The sequence below is a fragment of the Crocodylus porosus genome, unplaced genomic scaffold (assembly GCF_001723895.1).
Source record: "Crocodylus porosus isolate Cpor-Errol unplaced genomic scaffold, CroPor_comp1, whole genome shotgun sequence".
Taxonomy (NCBI): domain Eukaryota; kingdom Metazoa; phylum Chordata; order Crocodylia; family Crocodylidae; genus Crocodylus; species Crocodylus porosus.
The window spans coordinates 5,695,629-5,720,575 of NW_017728949.1; the positions used below are offsets into that span (position 1 = coordinate 5,695,629).

The window sequence follows — 24,947 nt, forward strand, 5'->3', positions numbered from 1 at the left end:
TTTTTCTCCCTCCTGACATTTTGGGCAACTTATAAATAAATTCTTTAAAGAATAGTAAATTATTTCTTCAGCAGGGTTACAGACTCAGGGAATTTTAAGTTGGGGGAACTTTGCTGTTAAGATTTTAAGTTTACAGTCTTTCCACCCAGGCCAGGCATTATAAAAAGAAACCACATAGTAAATTAGATGCTGCCATTCTGCCAGTGGCATAGATTTGCATGTGTGTAACTGAAAGCAGAATTTAGTCCCTTGTGGATAACTTGGAAGAGGTTCGTTCTTTGAAATAATGTCATACTTGAATTTGTAGTTTTCAGCAAAATATAATTTATCATGTGGGCTTCGTCATCTTCTGTGATCTTCTCAAAACCTCAGTCTTCACATGGGAGCACAGAAATTAAGACTAGTGTATTGTCACCTACTGTTCCTCTGCTTTTCCTTTCTAGGACTGCAAAGGGGACTCTTGTCCTAGAAGTTTTCAGAGCATTTTACATATTCTGGTTTTATTTTTTAGAAACATTGAATAAACCCCAGTGCAGATGAAAAGCTAGGTGCCAGTTTCATGCAGGTGGAAAAGGTATTAAGAAATATAGCTACATTTCCTTTTAACAATTTAGCATTTGGTACTCAGTTGAATTGTTAAAGCTGTTGAAGATAGATTTGGAGGGCTGAAAATCTGCAGTCTGTATTGGTGTGATGTATCCATTGTAAATATGCCGGCTGCAACTCTGTTGCAATACAAAGGGCCAAAAAAGACAATTGAAGTACAGTGCAGTGAAAATCCAAAAGAAATTACCTCAGAGAGGGCGCCCTGAATTCAATTTTGCACATGACTTTATCGTGATGGATAAAAGTCCTAATTGATATCATCTTTACTGAAGAAACCAGAAACTGTTGCATTGTCTAGAGGCTACTGAAAATACCAGGAAAGTCTGTTTTCCATTATTTTCATTGTGTATTGTTTATAGAGAGTTCAATTGTTGTCAGCAGCTGAGTCCCTAATCTCTCTGCTCTTCCTGGTCCTTCTGAGACATTCACATCTCAGATCAACCAGACAGCTGTAAACTCTTCACATGCCAGAGACTGAGACATTTGCCATTAACTAGCCTGAACCAGAAGCCACCTTTTTATTATTATCAGTTAAAATCTGGGTTTGCTTCCCCCTAACAGGCACATTAGACTGAGTAGAACAAAACTGTCCCTTTCCATCAGAAGTAAGGAACACATGCTTATGATGTGCAGGAAAATGCCTTTTAACAATTCTTTTCATTCTCTCCCCTTTGGTAACAAGTAGTGTGTTTTTATTGGAATAACATCTATCACTCTTTCATACCTGCTGTTTTAGTGAGGTTAAACCTTTAGGATGCCAATTTTGTTTTCCTGAAGCGAAACATAAAGCTAGTCCCCCCCATTTTATTGTGACACAATGATAGCCAGCTACAGGTTGCAAAGAGAAAGGAAACAGAGACAAAAAGTCCTGATTGAAGAGATGGTGCTTGCTTGAATGGCTGGACCATCTGCCACCACAAACAGGAAAAGGTGTTGTTTGTCATGAGGAAGGAGGTGGAAAATGAATGGATGCTTTATATCAAACCACTGTGAAATGCTGTATAAACACTTTGGAAAAACTGAAAGTGATATAAATCTCTTGGTCTCAGTCTTCAGATCATTTCTTTGAGATTATTGTCACTGTCAGCCAGTTTGGCAAGGTAAGGGTTAATTGAAATGCTGATTGCTGTGGTACCTGTAAGGAAGAACCTGGATATATTTTTTAATTAATCCATAGGAGCCTTAGAATATAATCTGTCTTCTCTTTACTAAAGTCCTAATGTCAAAGGGTCAGCAATGATGTTATGAGGTCAATAGGGCTCAATTTACCTCAAGACAAATGGTAGTCATGTGCTGCTGCAAGAGTCTTTGACCTTTTGGACATAAGTGGTTGTAACACTGTTATGTTAGTCTACAGTGATAAAGGTGACAGTATATGTTCAGCTGAGGAGCTGCTATGACTTTAAGTTTTGTACAACAGATTGCAACTCAGGGACATTACACATGTTAGTATATAAATTCAAATATATTTTAAATAACTTATAAATTAACTTACTTGTTTCCCTAATTATCTGTGTATGACATTCAGCTTTACATTTATTTATGCTCATATGGATAGATGCAAAAAGGCATAGGTACTCTTCTGTATCTATCTAATGTCTGTCTAGCAAAAAATGTATCCACATACCTGTCAGCATACCTCATTCAGATGGGTAGGTAGGATTGCAGACTCTATTCCGGGGATCTGGCAAGCTTTCACAGTTTCCGAAACAAGTGTCCTGCCGTGGCCCCTTTCCACCGGGGAAGTCTGTAATTACATACACATGAGATTTTCCTGCTCAGAGCAAGACTGCAAATCCTGCAAAATCTTGTAAAATCATGGAATTTCCATGGCTGAAGAAGCTAAAAAGATATATTCCCTCTATTTCCTCATTGATGTGTATTTCTAAAGCTCAAGGTGTTATGATATATGTACTTTTAACTTGCAAGTTCTAGAATTGACTCTGAGAATTTTTCGGGAAAGGCTGTTATTGTTATTTAGGCTGTTTAGGCTGTAAAGGCTGTTTAGTTATTTATTTAACTAGAGATGTAAACAGCAAACGTATGTTTCTTCCTAAAGTATCGACACATTCTCACTTCTGGGTGTGTTTCATACCTCTGAACTTTAACCAGCAGGGTTTTGCATGTGTTCTAACTCCTCCCTTTATACACCAAGGCTTTAAAAAGTAGTATATACTATATTTACCTGAATATAGTACAATCCTGAATTTAAGATGATCCCCCCCAGCAGTTAGATTCTGTACATGGAAAATTTATAAATTTATTCAAAGTATGGAATCTAATTATTGCAGGATCATTTTAAATTCATCCTCCCTCCACTGCTGCATGTGGTGGGGGGAGGTAATAAGTGAGGTGAAGGGACAGACAATGGGGGAGGCAGTAGGGGGAGTATGTGGCAGGACAGGTGGTGGGGGGCAGGCAGTGGAGGGAGCAGTGGGGAGCAGGCAGTAGGGGGGCAGGTGGTAGGGGGGCAGTCAGTGAAAGGCAGCACTAGGGCTGTGTGAAGCTTCGGTCACTGATTCAATTCGGCGGAGATTCAGCCCGATTTGGTGGCCGAATCATTGAATCAAGAGACCCATTAATCTCTTTGAATTGAATTGAAACCCTCCAAATCGATTTGGAGAGATTCAGAGCGATTCAATGATTCAGACATAGACACAACTTTAAATGTTTTTTCTACATACCTCAAGGTACCAGGCAGCTCATGGATGCTGAGATGCACAATCCAAATCCAAATCAAATATGGTCCATTTTGCTCACACTAACAGGCACCACAACCCTCTGCTGTCTGTCTACCCCCACTTACCCACATTATGCCTGCCTCTGCAGCCTCTGAACACTGTCCCCCTTCCTCCCATCTCCCCACTGCCACTGCAGCCTATACCCCTTGCCTGCTTATCCACACCCCACCCCCACACACACACACTTACCTGTGCTCCATGCTGGCCGGTTCTGTCCCTGCTGCAGCCTGGGGCACCGAGCATGGCTCCAGTGCAGCCCCATAGCAGTGGCATGGAGCCAGCACTGCAGCAAGGCTGGAACTTACCAACATGGAACAAAGGTAAGTAGGAGTGCAGCAGAGGAATGAAGAGAGGGGAAGGGGCCGCACTGTGGGGAGACTGGGGCAGCGGGGTCTTGAGGTTGTGGGAGAAGAGTGGGTGGGGTTCAGGAGCAGCAGGCAGCAACTGTGGCTCTGGCTCCTGCCCAAACCCCAGGTTGGGGCCAAAGCCACTGCCTGTCCCCTGCCACCTTATACTCAATTGTAAGGTGAGAGGCTTTTTCCCCCCATATTAAATAGGGAAATAACCTCATCTTCAAACTGAGTAAATATGGTACTTTCTACTCCTCAGCTCCTCTCAACACACTGGCTAAGTCAAAGCATTTTTGTCAATCTTCTTGAGGGGGCTGTACATGGCTTCTTTCCTTCTCTTTTATTATTCACTTTCATTGCCATATTATTAATAATAGCAGTAGCAACAGCAGCAGCAGTAGTAGTGTTACTATTAGTATTCATTATTTATCCATCGATCTACATTACCCCTTCTTGTCTCCTAACCTTTGTTGGAAAAGAAGGACAAAGGCTTTGGTTTCCAGTGTTGACCCATGATCTTCCTACCCCTTTCCCCCCTCCCCCAGTTCCTTCATGTTTAGCTACACCAATTTTTTAAGATTTTTTTTTCCTTGAGGCTTGTTACACCAATTTGGAAGCATAAGAAAACCTTTCTGTCCTTTATGGTAATGCCATTGCCAGAATCTTCCAAGTTTGTGTCCCTGCTGTGAAGGAGTGATTCCTACCCCTCTCAGCCACTCTCAGTGTTTATGCAAATCTCACACTTCAGAAAATTGTGATATTTTTAGATCTTTTAATCCAGGGCATGAGAGAAAGGAAACCTGAGTATTTCTCTTCAGCAAGGCCATGGGCACAGCATCAGACCTGGAAAGGAAGCCAAATCTTTGAGCTGGCACTACACTACATGCAGCACCTTATTCCTGTATCAGCTTTTCTTCTCAGCAGCAGTGAGTTTGGTTGAATCTTGGTGGTTGAGATCCCACTTCGGAGAGAGGTTCTCAATCAGGAGTATGATAAGATTGTATTTCTTCACTTCACAGGACATCAGATGTTTATGCTGTGAAGTCATCATCAAGCTACTGTGTAGTCTCTGTGACTTCCCAACCTCCAAAGGCTCCAAGAAGAGTTAACAAAATCTGGTACTTTAGCTCCAGTACCTCAGGACTTCACTGGGCTCATCCTCAATTTGAAGGATGCCTGTTTCCACATTTCACATAGTCCTTTGCACAGACACCACATGTGATTTGTAGTGGGACCCATGAAGTGGGATCTCAAGATAATTATTAATTATCAAGTGCAGGGGCCTCCCATCTGGATGGGAGGTGCTTTTAATAATAGCATTTTCCTTCCAGAAATGGGGGGATTAAAATCTTCCTCCATTTGGAAAATTGATGAAAGGGGTTTCCACAGAGTATGTGCTAGAAACATTCATGCAGCACCATGGCTCTTCCGTTCTTTGGGCTTACAGTAAACTTCCAGAAATCATTGTCCCCAGGGCAAAAGGTCAAGTTTAAAGGAACATAGTAGTATAACTGAGGTGTGGCAACAAGGGTAGGGATGCCAGGTGCCACCTCTGGTGGGGGTGTGAAAAATAGCTGCTGTCAGCATGGCAGTTGGTACTGCCCTATGCAGAGCTGCTACCCAGGGTGCAGAATTGCCATACTACCCCACTGCTCAATGTCACTGGACACTTACCTTCCTCAGGAACATTTTCTGTTTATGAAAGAGTTTATCCTGTCTATCAGGAGATGTCCTATTACAACACTTGACTTGTTTTACACAGCATCATTTACTCAGCAGCCTTTTGCACCTTTATGATGCTGCAAGCCAGACTCCACTTCAGTGCCATGCAAGCTTGACTGCACAAGATGTACAGGAAGAAACTCCCTCCACACATTTCTGACAGTCCTTTACACTGTTGTGTCTCCTCTACAGTGGTGGACCTGGGAAATATGTACAAAAGAGCCCCTTTTCTTCTCACACATCTGCCCTTAACTATCAGCATGGACACCTCCTTACTGGGAAAGACAGAATGCACAGAGGGCCTCCAGGCACAGGGTGACTAAATGCCAGGAAATGTGTTGCTCCATATCAAGGTGTTGGAGCTCAAAGCAGTAAAAAAAGCCTGTAGAGCTTTTCTTTACTATATCTGCTGATGTCATATCCAATTTATGACGGAAAACACCACAATTATAGGATGACACAAAATTTACCTCTGCAGGGAGGCAGTTTACTTGTGGCAGTGGTGCATGTATTCCTAGCTTAATTTGTCTTTGATGTACTTGCCAGATCTTCAGGATACTATGGCAAACCACCTCAGCAGAGTTGTCTCCATCCATCACAAGTGAGACATGAATATCTCTATCCTCTAGTGTATCTTTGTGAACCAGGGCTACCCAAAGATAGACTTGTTTATGACAGATCAACAAGTGTCAATCCTTCCCTGTCAAACATGCGCCTGATCCCATGGTTGGAAGGTACTCCACAAGATAAGGTAAGACTTGGCCAAGGTCCTCATCACCTCTTTGCAATCTGGGCAAGGATTGTGATTTAGGTAGTTTTGGTATCAGGATCTTCTGCTGCTGTTTGCAAGGGTCTCCAAGGTGTTACCATTAGTCCCAGACCCACTAAACTATAACAAAGAGAAAGTGCTTCACCCAAGCTTGCATTCCCTTCAACTCAGAGTCTGAGTGATGCATGACTCTTGCAGATAGACCAAAAATGTTCCGTCAAGGTCAGAGACATTCTCATACACAAGAGAAAACTTCTGCCAGATTTGCTTGGTATTGAGTTCTCTAACTGGTGTCAATCAAGGAATATTTTTCCTGAGTAGGCCTCTATTTCTGACATTTTGGAATATCTACCAGGGTTTAAACATGCTGATTTATCACAATCTCGACTTGCCACTTCAGATCCACATCCACCAGTCAAACACTAACTTGTGTTCTCTCATCTAGCAAACCTCGGATATTTTAAGGCCTGTCTGAGGTGTTTCCTTGATTGAGGGATCAAGTCCCAGAATAGGAACTGAACTTAACCTTAATATCCTTCGTGGGACAGCTGTTGGAGCCCATGGTGATCTGTTCATACCTTGCCTGTACACAAAAAAGCCTTTCCTGATTATGTTTACTTCAGCTGGAAGGGTAGGTGAAATGCAAGCTGGTATGGCCTATCTTCCCAGTCACCATGGTCACACCCCACTTTGGGTGTTTCACATGAGCTCTCACCAGATCTGGCCAGACCCCTTGCTCCAGGGCCTACAGGCAAGCACTATTGCTGCCACTCATTCCTGCTGAATTTAGTGGGGAGGGTTGGAAGGGGAAGGGCAACATTCACCCCTGTGCTCCAGAGCCACACAAAACAGGGGCTGTAACCAGTCACTCCCCCAATCAACTGGTAAGCTCCAAGTTCACTGCCCACATGTAACTCTGGCAAGTACTTTAGGAAGGCCTTCGACACGGTCTCTCACCCCATTCTCATTAAAAAACTAGGGGACTGTGGTGTCAATGCCTACACAATCAATTGGGTCACTAACTGGCTAGGGGGCTGCAACCAGAGAGTGGTAGTGGACGGGTCTTATTTGACCTGGAGGGATGTGGGCAGTGGGGTTCCGCAGAGCTCGGTCCTTGGGCCCGCACTGTTCAACATCTTCATCAGTGACTTAGATGGGGGGGTAAAAGCACCCTGTTCAAATTTGCAGATGACACTAAGATGTGGGGAGAAGTGGGCACGCTAGAAGGGAGGAACAGGCTGCAATTGGACCTAGACAGGCTACAGGGGTGGGCGGACGAGAACAGGATGGGTTTCAACACTGACAAGTGCAAGGTAATGCACCTGGGGGGGAGGAACCCTACAGGCTGGGGATCTCCCTTCTCATCAGGGCGGAGGCAGAAAAGGATCTTGGGGTCATTATTGATGCCAAAATGAACATGGGTTGACAGTGTTGGGATGCGATCAGGAAGGCCAACCATACCTTGTCATGCATCCAGAGATGCATCTCAAACAGGTCCAAGTAGGTGATACTCCCCCTCTATGCGACACTGGTCAAGCCGCAGCTGGAGTACTGTGTCCAGTTCTGGGCACCGCACTTCAGGAAGGATGTGGACAACATGGAGAGGGTCCAGAGGAGGGCCACTCGCATGATGAGGGGGCAGCAGGGCGGGCCCTATGCTGGAGAGGCTATGGGACCTGAACCTGTTCAGCCTCCACAAGAGAAGGCTGAGGGGGGATCTTGTGGCCGTTTACAACCTAGTTGGGGGACCAGCAGGCACTGGGGGAGTCCCTGTTCCCCCAAGCACTACCAGGAGTGACAAGAAATAACGGTCACAAGCTGGCAGAGGGTAGATTCAGGCTAGACATCAGGAGGCGCTACTTCACAGTGAGGGCGGCTAGGACCTGGAACCAACTTCCAAGCGAAGTGGTGCTGGCTCCTACCCTGGGGGTCTTTAAAAGGAGGCTGAATGAATGCCTTGCTGGGGTCATTTGACCCCAGTAATCTTTCCTGCCATGGCAGGGTGTCAGACTTGATGATCTGCTCAGGTCCCTTCTGACCCTACTAACTATGAAAAACTACCTGCACTGACCAGCCAGTGAGCTCAGAGCTCGTTGCACTTGCAAGGCACAGCCAAAGTGGGTGGCTTCACCCCACTTGTCCCATTCCTGGATCTGCCACTGTTCCCAGTAGCACCTTTTACGAGGATAAATTGACCCTGGACACTTGCCCAGAATTTCTGCCTACGGTCATCTGTGAATTCCACCTTAGCCAGCAGCTTAAATTGCCTTGTCTGTGTTCTTTCCAAAGCCTCATTCCTTCAGATCTGAGGCTTGTTTACATTCACATGATGTTAAAAAAGCTCTGGCCTACTCTTTGGATTCCTAACCATTCTGAAATTGTGTGGCTCTTTGCTCTGTAGTCAAGGGATCAAAAGGCACGGTGATATTGGTTTGCAGGCTGCATTAAACTGTCATGAGAGCACCAAGGTGGAACCACCCTCTGTGATTAAGACTTACTCCATCAGAACCTAGGCCACTTTCATAGTCTTCCTGCACAAAGTGACATTTGCAAGGTGTCTGCCTGGAGCTCTCTATATATGTTTACTTAGGACTACTTAGTACTATGCCATTGTGGAAGCCTTGAGTGCTGATGCTTCACTTGACAGCGCTTTCCTGTGCTTTGTCTTCACTCAGAGGACTCCAAGACCCACCACTCTGTATGTGTGTGTGTGTGTGTGTGTGTGTGTGTGTGTGAGAGAGAGAGAGAGAGAGAGAGAGAGAGAGAGAGAGAGAGAGAGAGGGAGAGGTGCTTTGGAGTCACCCACAAGTGAGAGAGTGCATGTTTGTGCACAGTCACTCAAAGGAATTACTTAATAGTAACTGGAGTTCTTTGAGATGTATTGTGTATATATGCATTCACACCCCCTTCCTCTCTTCTTCCAAGTCATACAATTTGGGACTCTGCAGCTGAGAAGGAAGTACATACTACCATTTATGCCTTTTGGGGATGTGGGGGAAGCAAGAACACTTGCTCTGAATACTGCTTGCGGGGGAAAAAAGTCTTCAGTTGAATCTCCTTGGCTTGAGAGACACCTACAAGTGAGAAGTAGAAAATGGATCTTGAAGAACTCTAGTTATTCATTTCCTCTACCATCCTATTACTGAAGTTCCTAAAATGTCTTAATGCACAATATAACATTTCAATAAAGGGAAATAATGCTGGCATCATATTGGACATATGCTTAGAAATGCTTTATGTGTGACTTCTTAAACTAGTTACTCTAGGTACTGGTGCTAGTGTAGTGTTATGTATTGGGTTTCTTTGTATCCTATGTTGTATGCATTCTTATCACTTGATGTAATTAGTTTTGTGTTATAGTAGACTGTGAATGAAAGATTCAGCCCATTATTTTAAATCAGACTGAAATTAGTTGTGTGTGTTATTCATTTGTAAATGGAAGATGTAGCAAAGTATTAATTTTTCATAATTGTTGAAAAAACCTAGAACCTCAAGTTGTTTGTTTAGAGACTGCCAGTCAGTTGCTTGAAATAAGAGTTTGAGGTAAGTAGTTGAAAAGAAAGGCTTTACAATATTAATGCATTTAGGAAAACCACTGGAAACTAAATGTTTATTGCCTCTTAGAAATATATTTATACACATCTTTAAATGATTCATCTGAGTCCTTGCATGTCACATTTGTTTTTAATTTTGTTTAAAGAAGTGCAGTAAGACATCATAAATATAAAGTGGCATTTCTGACCTGAATGACTGACATCAAGATAAGCTATTCGGAAGTACAGTAGTAAATAAAACTTTATGCAGCATTTGAGCAATAGAAATATATATTAATGCTGGTGATGGTGACTTGATTAAGTGAAAAAAGGTAACTTGCATGTCATGTTGCAGATAACAGTGTTCTTGTCATTCTGGTTGTTCTACAAACTCTTCAGAACATTTCAGAAATGATGGGATGAAATGTAATAACATTTTAAATAGTTTTTGTGACAGTTCAGGGATATGTCTGTATGAAATTATGATTTCTGTTTTATCCTGTAAAGACTATGTCAGATTTTAACCTTCATTATGAATTGGAGAATCCATTTTCTACTGGAGCAGGGGTGCTCAACTTCTGGCCTGTGAGCCAAATGCAGTCCATGGAGCCATTGCATCTGGCTTGCGGGGCACCCCACAAGTCCAGAAATTTGGCAGTAGTGGAGTGGTGGCCATTAATACAGCCTTCCTCCCCCCTGCCAAATAGCCAAACCCTAAGCCCCATGCAGCTGCTTGGGGCTGGGCCGAGCTGCAGCCTCTTTCCCCATGGAGCTGGGCCACGTCCTCTCCCCCCCACAGCTGTATTGGGGCCAGGCAATGACCCTTCCCCCCATGGGACTGGGCCATGCCCCCTTCCCTGCTGCAGGGCCAGGTTAGAGCCAGATCACACCCCCTTTCCTCTCCAGGGTGGAGCCATGCCCCCTTCCTCCTCCTTTGGGGCTGAGTCAAGCCCTCCTCCCCTGCAGGGCCGGGTTGCCCCCTCACCCTCCTCTGCATGGCTGGATGGTGCCCACTGCACCTACCTCAGGCACTGCCCATTTGGTCCCCCAGGAAAAAAGGCTAAGCACCACTGCTGCATGTGGGATAGATAAACCATACCTGGGAAACAGTGAGAGATACCTGAATCAGGTCAAAACTCCAACGCTCACGGATTCGGTGAGGTCCAACTAGGATAATTGCATTCATAGTTTCGCTGTTTTCCCGTAACCTGTGACATTCTTATGTGCATTTATTTTTTCTTTTGTTTTCTTTAACATAAAGTGTGTTTTGGATGAGACATTCCTATAGAAGCTCATGTTCTTTGTGTTTCTATGACAACACTGTCCCTGAAAGGTGTAACTAAGAACTAAGAGTATCCAAGACTACATGGACACTGTAGAAAAACCATATTTAAGCCACTTGGGGCTAGGTTATAAGCATCTCTCTAGCATTTTCAACTTGTAGATGTCAAAGCACTCTAACTTGGTGGGTAGGCATTGCTAACCTTAGAGTACAGACAGAGTATCTAAAGTATACAGAGGTTAAGGATCTGATTCAAAGCTCATTAAAACAAACAGGAGACTTTTCACTGATTTACGTGCCAAAAGAGATGCTATAAGCCCACATTTGTAAGGGAACAGAGCCATCCAACTCTCACTGAAATCAGTTAATGGGAGTTGGTTGCCTCAATCCTTTGACTTCCTGCCCCTGGAGTAGGGGGCTGGACTCAATGATCTTCCAAGGTCCCTTCCAGCCCTAATGTCTATGAAAAATCTGGTCCTAAGTGACTTTGTGATATATTGCATAGGACTCATAGAGTAAAGCATTGGTAGAATATAGAGTAGAAACTTAGACCCTGATTTCTAGATTGAACAGTGGCTGACTGTCTAGGTACATGTGCCCCATTGACATAGAAACTGAACCTCTCTCAAATTTTCAAAATCAGAAACCAGTAACAATCACAGTCATCACTAACATTTCATATTATTTTTCTCACTCTGCCAAAGGGTTTTTTTTTTGGTTTTGGTTTTTGGTGGGTGGGGGAAAGTGAGGGGAGCAAAGGTTCTTCAGAAACTCCTCAAAATAAATTTCAAGTTTTATATCAGTATCAGTCGCATCTGAATCTGTCTCATTAAATTTAGGACAAGTTTAGAAATGCATCTAGTTTCATATAGGGTAATTGGTTCACTAGGAATTTTTTCCTGATAACAGACTAGTCCATAGTTTTCTTAATGTGCATGTGTGTGTTTGGGTGGGTGTGGGTGTGTGTGGATGTGTATTGTACCTGTGGAGAAGAATCTCTTGTGCAGGAAGCAAAGTCAAAGATTTTAATTTTTCACTAAATTGTGAGCATGGTCAGCTTCAGAACCATTTTTCTCACTTACAGGAAGGAGCACCACAGTGGTAGGTATAGATCTTGCAAAAATACTGTCTTCTTTACTTAAGTGTCAGTGAGGAGTTACAGTACCTATCCTAATATGAATTGACTTTGATTGGTGTATTGTTTTTAGGTGTCTTCTATAAATCGTTTCCTTTTCATTAAAAATAATCATGCATGCTAAGCATTCTTCTACTGTTTCCCTACTTGAGAACTGGTATCTGATCAAACATATATTTTTAATTATGTTTCTGTAGGCAGATGGGAGAATAGTTTACAGTCAATGTATAATCTTCCCCGCAAATATGGGAAAATTGTGGGTTTTTTAATATGGCCTTATCAGTTTCTTTTTTTTATTACTGATGACTTCATTCTGTTTGAATTCAATGCTTCAGTTTCTTTGGGGTAAACTAATAGATTATGTATGAGATATTTGCACAGCGCTGATTGAATTCATCTGGTGAGTTTGAATGTGGTTCATATATTCACGTAATTGTCAGGAGCCAAGCTGAAATTCAGAACTGTTGCATGAGCATTGGATCAGGCATTATATTCATCTCACATTACTCAGGAGTGAGTGGAACTGTTTTATGTTATGCTAGCACAGCTTTTACTTCTCTTCCAATTTGAAGAGGAGGACTTGGGCCTTAAAAGCAAATATTTGTTTACAGATATTGATGTGGGCAGTGATGGAGAAAAATGACGCTTATCAATCATAGGTTATACATAAAACAGATTACTGATTATCTGATTATCTGCATTTATCAAATAAGTAATTTTTCTTTCAAAATTATGTTTAGTTTCTATTTTTTGTTGAAGCTTATGGCTGAAATCTGCAGCTGAATTTGAGTTGAGTATGTGGTTTGCTGAAGAAAAGCAGCCAATGCAGTCTTTAACATGAGTCACTTAGATTTTTGCATGGCCCCCAGCATCATAACGATGGTGATCTTAGATGGTCCTTAGTATTGGGAGTTCACTGCCACAACAGTTGTCCTTTTCCTCAAAGCACAATTATGTGGAGTCCTGTGCTGCATGGAAATCTTAGCTTTCAGTTTAAAAAAAAAAAAACACAAGTTTTGCCCTTCGGGCTATGAAACGGAGCTTCAAAACATGTCTCCTACAGGCCCAAAAAAATCAGAGGACAAATTAAAAAGAGCCCAGCACTTTCTTTAAAACAAAAGAAAACAAAACACCAAAAAACTTATGATTTTAAACCTACCTCGGGGTTTGTTTGTTTTTTGGTTTTGGTTTTTGGTTGGGGGGGGGCAGGCTAATGGATTTTGAATGTGTAAAGTTGGCAGTACTGATTGCAGGTGCCTGGCATGTCTGGGGTACGACGCTCCCACTTGCCCATGTCAAAACAGACATTTAGTCGTAAACCATGCCAGCGGTGTCGTCCCACAGCCACACTTCAACACACCATAGCCACAATGTAGTCATGTCTTAAGACAGCCACGTTTACGAGTCTAGGATCCACAAGTAGTCAGCAGTAGCCAGTTTCATGGTAGAATTTCCAGACTAGCTCTGTGCCTGAAAGTGATACATTTTCATGAAGTTTGAAATAAGAGTGGGCAAGGGGGAGACAAGAATCTTCCAACATATATTTCAGTAGCTCTCTAGCCAAAACACCTGGGTTTTGAATGTGGCATTTAATCACCTTTAGTGAGGACCCCTCTGAAAATCATATTTTGTTCATGTGACTGAAGTTTGCATGGAGTTCTCTTGTAGCTGATTGGGATCAGTTCTACTAAATCAGGGTGCATTGCCAAACAGTTTAATTGCTACAATTTTATACAGCTAGTTTTAGATTCATATAGCCTGTAAGCTAGGGATGAGCATTTTTTTCCATTGGGTGGAGAGATCACAAGTGCCAAAGTGAAGCTGCTGTTTGCAGGATTTGGGGGAAACAGTGGAAGTAAATTTTTGGTATAAGAAGGAAAGCCCACAGACTACAGAAAGAGATCTCACTACTTTATGCTTTTGAAAATATGCATAGAACAAGGCTCCTAAGTTCAGCAGATAGTGCAGAAGCACACGAAAGGTAGGGAACTTGTAAGAGGATAGAGATGGAAACTGGATGACTGGGAGCAAAGGAAACTAAAAAATCAATTTATGGGTTCACAGGGAGAACTATCCATCTTGTGAATAAAGATTTTCTTGCTCTTTGTTGCCCATTCAGCTGTCGGTGTATGCTCAGTGAAATCTGCCTTAATGAAAGCTCTGAAATTAACCACCATAGTTACTAACTTAGCTGCATAGCTAATAGCCAGTAGATGCTTGCAAATATTTACTATGAAATGGTGTAATATAATGTACATACCCTGAAAATTGTTTCACCATGCACAAGTCATACAAATGATTTTTGTGGACTCTGGTTGCAAGATGCTGTTTATAGGAGGTTTTATCATAATGTTTCACAAATAATATAACATATACTTGTGCAGTCTGTATTATTATGCATACACACAAAGGAGAAGTGTTCAGGTGCAGACCTATAAAGGGTTAAACATAAGAAGATATATAATGATACATAACAATGTCAAGATTTTGTTGACAGGAGATTTGTGTTGTCCCTAAGATGTCCCCCCAAAAAAGCCAGTAAAACTTTTATTTTCTCATGTAGTCAGTATTTCCTGTGTGCGCAAAGAAATTCCTTAGTTTTGTGAGTCCTTCTGTACTTGTTTTGGAGAAATTTGAGAAATTTAAGACTGAGACTCAAAACCTTATGCACAAACTTAACTTTACACATTGTAAGTGGCCCAATTGATTTCACTGAGACAGTTTATAGCGCATAAACTACATATTTGCGGGGTTAGAGCTGAACTACCAGATGTTACTTTTTCCATATATAATAATGGCATGATTTTCTCCCATTATTTCCTGGGCTGAAACCTTAGTTCTTTATATTATTCAAAGGGAGATTCATGTCTTGTATATGGGATAAAACTGTCTTCATGCTTCTTTCTCACCCATACCTCAGACAAATGTATTTTGAAGGAAATTTCATGTTTAGCATGGAAAAAGGAAACATTTTTCTGGCAGATTATCACCATTATTATTATTGTTATTATTTAAATGTGCCAGCCATTTATAGTTGCTTATAGGAATGTTAAAAGTTTCCTTGTGCTCCTCCATCTGTCTGTATCCATCTGTAGTCTCTTGTTTTATCCTTCTATTGTAAGCTCCTTGGCCAGGGATAGACTTTTTTCTACTGTATTTGCACAGCACCTAGCATTATGAGGTCTTGATCTATGACTTGGACTGCCAAGTGCTACAGTAATGCAAATAGTAAGTACATAAAAGTGGGGTGGATTAGGGGGCAGACATCTAGTTGAAAGAGTCCAAACAGTGTGTTGATCATAATGATATCAATATGTAACATGTGGGGTGTTTAATTTTCATTATTTTTCAAAATTTTGCAGTGGCTGTCCAGTCAGTGGGAATGCAGACCGTATCCAGAAACTACGGAAGGAGTACCATCAAGCCAGGCGAGAAGGTTTACCATTCTACGAGGATGACGATGGAAGGACACGGTCATCTGATTATGATCAACACTGGGTAGGTTCACAACTAACCTACCTTTTTTTTTTTTTTTTGCATTGTGAAAAGCTTGTGGAAGATACTGGTTTGTATTTGTTACAAATCTTTCGGTTTTGTAGATATGGAAATGCCTTTCATTCCAAGCCACAAAAGAAGTCCTATATATGTTTTCATTTCACCAAACCTCACTCATATCCCCTCACTGTGTTAGTTTAGGCAGTGGGCCATATTTGCACTATTTCAGAGGAAATCCAGCAGGGACAATCATTCCCCAAACTCCCAGCCACACCAATTTGTATTAGGTTTCTTAGTAGCTGGGTGTAGCCCATTACAGGTCCTCATCCTGCCATTTCATTTACCAGAACAGCTAGAGTATTAAGAGAACAAAGACTTGAATTATGCCAGACTGCTGCATGGAAGGGAGGGAAAAGCAAATGTAAGGCTGAAGTTACATGATACACTTAAACAATAATAAAGGCACTTCAGACATGGGGCTTTGTTACACATTACACTTTAAGCTTCTCCTATGCTGATCAGTGTTAGTGTTAGCTCAGGTTTAGAGCAGTTAGAGCAGCCAGATGTTCAAGATAAAAACCTTCTCTGATCGTCCCTGATCTGCACAGCTATGACTTGCCATGAGAGGGCTTGTGAGAAGGCCCCTGACTAGGAGCTACAGCCATGAGTTGCCAGTGGAAGGCTGTTGAGTCAGGACAGGCTTCTATCCCTGCTCTCGGTGGGGGTAGGTTGGAGAGATGAGTTGTTGGAGGTGGGATCATGAGGCTGGAAGGGGGAGTAGTTAGTGATGTGTAGTGACATGGGAGATGGAGGGGCAATAGGTGGGAATGGGAGTTGGGTGGTGAAATGAAGTCAGCTGCTGAAGCCACTAAATAATAAAATAAAAAGAGGCAAAGAAATAAAAAGAAATAAAAAGTAAGTGAATTAAAGAAAGTGTCATGTTTAAATAAATTGGGATGGGGATGGGGATAGGGATGGGGATGGGGATGGGGATTGGGTAGCCCCAACTCACAGGGATGCTGCCTCTGCCCCAGGAGGAAAGCCCCAGTTCACAGGGTTCCCATTCTGACACCATACCTTGCTCCCTACTCCATCCCTACTAGCCTTCCCCCCGGACTGATCTGTGCCCCTGTGAGCTGCCCAGCCAGGCCACACTCCTGGGGATGGGAGGGGGAGTTTGCTTGGTGCCAATACCACTCTCTAGGCAGTAGAGTTCAGAGGATGGAAAGTTTGTCCACACAGAACAGGAGGGTGGAGGGAGGTGACACTGCATCCTGGGATGCTGGAGGACTAAAACTTGAAAGGTTTATCTGTGGGGAGTGGCCACACATTCGTGGAATTCAAGCCAGGTAACACAGATCAGAAATAAGTCTGCCCGGTAGTGGCATAACTTTAAGACATCTAAATGGTGCTTAAAACTAATGCACACATCTTAATGTGTGGATAATCTAGGAGTTCAGTGCTTTCTGAGCCACCTAAAATTAATGTGTAACAAGTTCCATAAATGTCCAACTGTTAAATCTCGTTAACTTGTACTAAGTGCCCTCTGAGTGTTTCAAAGTTATGCCACTTCAGGCAAAGGTTAACTTTGGGCTATGCTGTCTAGCTTGTAGGCACATCTACACGTGATGCTGTATTGCCATAGTGACGTGTTCCCTTGGTATAGCCTGTTCCTACGGTGATGTAGCAGCTAAAAATAACCATGCGCCATGTGGATGGTGTAGTACAGGCTGTTACTGTGCCTTCATTTAGTACTTCCAAAGGAAGTACTAAATGAAGGCACGGTAACAACAGTGCCATAGGGGCAGATATAGATGCACCCTGTGTTAGGGTAACTTCAGGCTGGTCCACAGCTGCTTCCACCCATAGCAGAGATAGGAGCCAGGACCCCTGGGCTCTAGCTGCACCCCTGCTTGCCAGCCCTCTAGTGGCCAATCAGATCTGTTTAGGCAAGAAACAGTTTTAACCCTTAAGGCTCAACTGTTCACAGTGCATTCTACCTTTAACACCATGTAACTTTCCATAGATTTAGTATAGTCTAAGTGTAATGTGTAACTTCACCCTGAGAGATAAAGGTGCCTTCTCCCCCTCAATGTGATATTCATAAAGCAGCCATTAACGATCCAGCCGTGATTCTTCCTTGCTCTCCCAAATTTGCTTTTATAAGTTGTGGGGGAGGGTTGAGGTATGGGTGGGTGGGGGAGAAATGAATACTATTCCCTTCTATAAAGCCTTGCATCAGAGGATAGAATTAAGCCTAATTAGGTATTTTGCCTATTTTACAATAGGGATTAAAAGTCACAGTGCCTTGATTTAACCTTAGACAATGTCAGTGTATAGTAGAATCAGCAGTAGGATCCAAAGATCCTGATGTCTCTGATGCCATATGGGCTATATGAATACCCTGTGAAATTATTATGGGTTCAGTACTGTAGTTCTCTAGCTTTATGTCTGAACAAAATCTTTAATATTGGGCCTTAAATCTATAAAAAATAAACCCAATCCACATTAAAGGGACAAATCTTTGACATGCTGCAGTTCACAAGGCAGTTTATATTAATTTAAACTTTAAAAAAGTAATAATTTAAAATCTTTGGACTCCATATATTATTCAGTATTTTTTCACATAGTCATCAATCAGCACCTCAATTGTTCCAGACTTTTCAAACTTACAAGTTTGAATAGAAAATTTAAATCTTTTAATACCCATGCTTAATTTCTTCAGAAACAATCCTAGAAAAACATGGATTTAAACATAAATGTATGTGTTTACAAAATAATGATATTTTAGATAAATTAACAGGTATATATGTTAATTAGCTCAGAAAAATTATTTTTATATAAGTAATTCTGAGTTAATTACCAAAAACATCACCCCCAGCAAAAGAACTGATTCCTTAAAGCAGTTAACTTTAATCTGTCATCTTGAATGTTATGTGCCAAGTGTGGGTATCTCTATAGTTTCTCCTCCTTTTCTTGTAATTTTTTACAACCCAACTTATAATATTAAATAAAATGATTTAGTCTATCCAAGGCTGAGACTAAAGAAATAATCAATGTCCTGGTGGATATTACAGACTAGGCCAGTTACGTACCGAATGCGTACTGGCAGTTTCTTCTTCTTATCTGAAAATGGTAAAGCTTTATTACCCCTCAGAGGAAGTTCAGATTTATGGTCCAATATAGTTTCTTCAGATTCATGAAGGTCCCTTATGGGTAATCCCTTTTAAGCCTTTCTATTAGGTGTAATGCCCAAAGATTACCAATTTCCAAAGCTTCACTTTTCCTGTGAGGCAAGACGTCCTTAATCAAAACACCCAAGAGAGCTTTAAAGCTCTTGGTCTTAAATTGATTAATATTAGAGTCATCAGAATAGTTCTCTTTCTCCTTCAAAGGCGTGAATTTTTAACCCATTTTTGTTGAGAAGAAGAGCAGCATATACTATCTATTCTGAAGTCTGACCTTTACTTTGGATAACTTTAATATTCTGAACTTAGTTACCACATCTTAATAGTTCTTCCAGTTAAAATCAGAGGCCTGATCTACTAATGCCTACCCTTCTATGACAGTTCACAGTTGGGGAAAATATGAGAATGTCTTTATCAACTCCTCTATTCCCATTGTGATATAGCCCCATATTCCAGTCCACAAAGAGAAAACAGCCACACCTCCCTTTCTCTTAACACTTGTTTTGAATTTCTTGAATGTTCTTCTGATTTGGGACAGATATTACTTAAAAAGAAAGAAAGAAACCTAAATATAGGGGCTGTAACCGTAGCTTTAGGAAGAAGAAGAAGAAATGAAAACAAAAGGCATCAAGTAACTAAAAAGTAAACAATTGTCACAACAATGTCTTTCCAGGAAAGCTCTCAATATACTACATAAGCAATATCAGTTTTTCTACCTCAAACTACTGACCTCTGACAGCATTGTAGTAACACAGATTGAATAACAGCTGATTTCCTCCACCTTTGCTCATCAGTAAGAAGACAAGCTGATGACTAATTGCATAATAGTAAATAAATAAATACTTACTGTAGTCTCCAGTATATTAAGTCTCTCCCCAAAAGAGGTTGCAGACAACTGAGGAGGAGGAAATCCTGCTGGTATGGGCTTTTCTCCTTCCCACAGGAGATTGTCACCAGGGGAGCTGCAGCTGGAGAAGAGGAGGGCCTTTCTCTCTAATTTTAGTGCTAGATAAGTTCTTCCTATGCTTTTGTCAGTCAGTTTTCCTGTAAGATATCTCACTAATATACAGCAGCTGCTATAACAACCATACACTATCTCATGAAACATTCAGATAAGTTGTAAAAATAACATAAGATAACTTAAGAAGACACTATCCATGGCAAATCAACAGGCTCAGAAATGGACACTAGGTTTTGTCCTCCAAAAATATCAGAAAGCTCATGAGGCACATTTCTATCTGATAAAGCTGACATTGACAAGTGGCCTTTAGCTGACACTCTAATGGGACAGAATTTCTGATAGAAGGGGTATTTCTAACAATCTGCTTTTTAAAAAATTGGATAAATCAAGTTAAAGTGCAGAGCTGGCTGAAAAGCTGGCATTGTAGGAGAAAATGATCTCAGGACAGACAATTGGGATCCATAAATGTTTTAAAAATAAGGTCACAAATTCATTTTAAATAGGCCTGCTATTCTGTCTTTACCACCCCGCCCCCACCCCTGGCTATTCTGTCTTTGCCCCCCCCAGCTTTTTTTCCAGTTCTGTTCTGTTCTTATTTGTTGTGGGATACATTTTTGCTCTCTTGTTCCTTCACTCTCTTTCTGCTTTTCCTTCTTCTCAGTCTGTTTTTTTTCTTTTTGTAAGAAACAACTGAATAATTCAGTTTAGTCTAAATAAAGAGATACATATAGATGGCACAGTTTGTGCTATCTTGCCTGAACTTTTAAATCTCTTTCCAGAGTTGTTCTATTTTTCTGGTTTGCTGTTTGGTTTTGCTTTTGTTCAGTCTTTTTTGCCCTCCAATTTAGGACTTGGAGAAAAAACAGTAAGCCAAATTCATAAAGCTTAAAGCAAAATATCTTTTACTTCTAGTCTGAGTTAATGAAGGAGAGAGGATGATGATGATACAACACAAATATTAGCCAGGAAGAAAAGGATACCTGTTGTTTTGTTTTTAATATGATGTGTGAAAAGATTTAAGCCTGCTGGTAAAATTTTGGGTGTCTGACTGGAATGTATTGATTCTCATGACAAAAAATGTGTGCGCTCCTATGTGTAGGTCCTAATAGTTCAGCAAGTGAGACAAAACAGATTTGCATGAAAAATAGTGCTTTAAGAGCCAAGACCATTGGCATCAACGGATAGATTTCCACTGGCTTCACACTGGGCTGTCATTTCAGACCCTAAGAAAACTTTGTTAAGAGATGAGCAAGAAGAACTTAGAATTGGCATTCAGGTGTTGGAGGGAATTACAGTGATATCACCATAAAGGGGCTGTTTCCCAGTTGCTTTACTGAAACAGGGAAATAAAAAGATAAAAATGAGGAAAAAGAAGGAATTTTCAATCAAGTCTAGAAAGCATGGGTGAGTGCATTTGATAGGGACAGTTTAAATGTATTAGGAATTATTAAAATATTTATCAATGTATTTAAATAGTCTCAAAGATTTGGTACCGGCCTTTTTACTTAAAACTTCATTTCTGTCCTTTACTGTGTTATCTCATTCCTTCTCCTTTTTCTCACGTTCCTTTGAGGACTCAATGTAGTAGGCAACCACTAATCCTCTGAATCATGGTGTACACGTCTAGTCAGATGCCTAATGAATCCATTTTAGGCTGACAAGTCCAATTCAAGAACGACACAGCTTGTTACAAATTTTACAGATCCATATATCATCTGAGTTGGAATCCAAGTTTATATCATGTTGCTTTCTTTTTTCTTGCTTTGCTTCTATCTTCTGGATCACAGCTGCTTCATAGTGAGCTGCATTCAGTGCCAGATTGAATGGGATTCTGAATGCTTCTCCCAACTTTCTACATCATTGTTGAACAACTTCATATCATTTTTGCACACATTGTGGTACTGCCATAGAGGGTGACTCCTCTAAAACTGTCTTGGATCTTGCTATATATAATATTCTTGGCGGATACGGTCTCTTCCCATTCTCTTGACACGGTCAATCCATTGCAACCTCCTCTTCTTGATAATGGTTTCTAAGTGTCAGTCCTGCATGCACCAGTACCTCTGTCTTTGATATTTTGACTTCCCACTTTATTTTCAGGATCCTTACGCAGACATCTTATGTGAAAGTGGTTCAGTCTTTTGATGTGCCTAGCATATGTAGTCCATGTTTCTGAACCATAAAGCAGGGATGACAGCACGTAAGTCTCATAGATTCACATCTTCACCTTAGTTGATAGTTTGCTATTATTCCATGTATGTTTTTGTAATAGCCAAAATTCTTAGCTGCTTTTCCAGTTCTGTTAGTCAGTTCAGTCTGAAGGTGAAGATTCCTGCTGAGCATAGAACTGAAGTAGCAAAAACTGTCAACAACACCAAAATATTTACCCTCCAGAGGGCATGTCTACACAAGACGCTTATTGCGTATTAGCCTAATAACACTGTGCAGTATTGTGGTGGTTAAAATCGTGCTAATAACCTCCTGCACAGTGTTATTAGGCTAATGTGCAGTAAGCATCATAAAATAACTGTGCTGGCACTCCAGGTGCTGCACATTCACTTAGTATTTTACTAAGCAAGTAATAAACTAAATGTGCAGTAACTAAGGTGCATTAATGAACGTTAATATCGCACCCGGAAAGAAGTCAGGTATTGGTTCTTCCACCCCTTGGTACTTGATCACAATCTTCTTGAGACTAATTACCATCACAAAACTCTTGCATGACTCAGAAAATCTACCCAACCGATGTTGCAGGGAAGATTCACTGTGGGCAACCAAAACTGTGTCATCCACAAACAGAAAATCTCTATGAGCCAATTTTTTCACCTTGGTTTTCACTCTGAACTTTGCAATGTTAAATAAGCCTCCATCTGGTCTGGTTCAAAGATAGATGCCATCATTGCTGTCCTTGAATGCATGAAGAAGCAGGAATTAAATGTTGTTAAAGCATGAAGGCTAAGACACACCCTGTTTCACCCCACTTGTGGTGTCAAAGGCCTTTGATTCTCTGTTTTCATACACTGTAGTTGCCTTCATACCTCAATGTAATGATGTTCAACAGTTTGCGGGGGGACAACTGAGTTTCTTCAGAACAGTAAAAAGACCCTGTCTGTTGACTGTATTGAAGGCCTTTGTCAGATCGATGAAGGCTATGTACAGTGGTATTTGTTTTTCTCCACACTTCTTTTGTAGTTGCTTGACTGAAAATATCATATCAATGGTGGAGTGTCCTGAGCGAAAACTACATTGACTTTCAGGATAGATTCCTTCACTTACAGATTGCAGCCTAGGTAGCATGATGCAAGTGATATTTTTTCCTGACAAAGTTCAACAGGGAGATACCTACATAGTTGTCACAGTTGCCTCTGTCCCCTTTGTTTTTGCATAATTGTACAAACTGAGCATCTCTGAAATCTTATGGTATCACTTCCTCTTTCCAACAGAGCAGCATGAAGCTTTACTTTATGAAGCTTTTGAAGGAATTCATCGTTGGCACATTTTTAGATTTCAGCAGGCAAGCAGTTGTTGCTGGATGCCTTGTTCCAAGGGATCAATTTTTAATGGCTTTCTGCAAATATTCTAATATAGTCTCATTGTCCAAATCCATCATAACTATGAACTATGATAATCCTTCAAGCTTTTCATGTTTGATTTTAGTCTTACTGGAGTACAGAATTCCATAGTGTTCAAGCCAATGCTTGAGTTGTTTTTGTTTATTAATAATGACATTTCCGTCTAAATCTTTCAGCAGAGCTGTTTTTTTCTTGACTGGACCAGTTGTTCATTTGATGCCTTTGTACATTCCACAGCTTTCATTTGCATCGGCTACTTTCTGAATATCATTACAGAGTTTCAGCAAAAAATCTTGGGCACACCTTTTAGCCTCCTTTTGCTTTTTTTCTTCAAGCCTTTTCAGGATTTTCCAGGGTTATGGTGTTAGGAGATATGTTATAGTTGGTTAACACTATCCTTGTGTTGTCAGTCAGTGATAGAAGGGTTTCGGAGTGCTCTTCAAGCCAGTCTGTATTTTTTTTGCATTTTTTGCCAAATGCTGTTACAGCAGCATTGTACATAACTTATTTTGGCTGATGTCTGTCTGAGGACAACTGGTAGTTTTGCTACAGTAGAACTTTTTTACATAGATTCTGACTTTACAGCAGACTACCACATGGTCAGTGCCACAGTCAACACTGTGATAAGACCTTGTACTCAGGATTTCTTTCAGGTGGTTACACCTGGTCAGTACTAGGTCTAATTGGTGCCAGTACCCTGATTTTGGATGTTTCCACGATGTCTATCTTATGATTTTCTCAGCAAAGTAGGTGTTCATAAGACATAGATTTTGACTTGTACAAGGTTCTAACACTGACTGGCCATTTTCATTTATATGAAACAATTCTGTGTTTGCCCAAAATATCAGACCGATTCTTAAAACTGTATCCAACTTTTGCATTGAAGTTGCCAAGTATTATAATGGTCTTATTTCTGTGAGTTTTCTCACTCTCTTCTTCAAATTGTTGGTAGAAAACATTCTTGTCTTCCTCACTAACTTAAAGGGTAGGCACATAGACGCTAAACAATGTGATAAAACCATTCTGTGTATACAGTCTGAGCATCGTAACTCAAATGAATATAGCAATGGGGCTTTCACAGAAAGATAGTAAGCTGTTTCTAATAACAAAGCCTACTCCCTGCTCTCTTCTTTCTCCTCCTGGTTTTCCATGCCAGAATATGCTGTAATCATTCTCTTAGATAGAACCTGTATCTGAGAGCTGAGTTTCTGATACTGCAGAAATGTCAATTCTGAATCTAACCAATTCATAGTTTAGTAATGCTGTTTTCAGAATCCAAGTCAAACCCAGGGGTCAGAATCCAAACATTGCAGCATGCGAGTCACTTTATCATTTTGGTCAGGATAGAGCATACCAAGACCTTCAGCAGGTATGCCTAAACAAGAGTATGGAGGAGTGTAGGCTACCCTAGACCTACTATCCTCCACTTTACACCATTGAGAGAGTCTGAAGACCAGACCAAATCCAAACATTCTGTGGCTCCATGGTTGTAACTTCTGTCAGAGAGCCAATTAAAGCTACTGCTAACTGGCTAATGCCTCAGCGAAGACACGTTGCTTTCTCCACGAACTAGTAAAAGTGTGTGCGTTTTTT

At 41.1% G+C, this 24,947-nt stretch overlaps 1 protein-coding gene across 6 annotated transcripts in view; it reads left to right on the top strand.

The window, feature by feature from the left end:
* Positions 1-24,947, top strand: part of PARD3B (par-3 family cell polarity regulator beta) — a 761,176-nt gene that overhangs the window by 675,633 nt on the left and 60,596 nt on the right. For all 6 annotated transcript variants that reach the window (XM_019553770.1, XM_019553769.1, XM_019553768.1 and 3 more), the window contains one exon: positions 15,501-15,636. In XM_019553770.1, the coding sequence (XP_019409315.1) occupies positions 15,501-15,636 (136 nt within the window). The remainder of the gene's footprint in view (positions 1-15,500; positions 15,637-24,947) is intronic.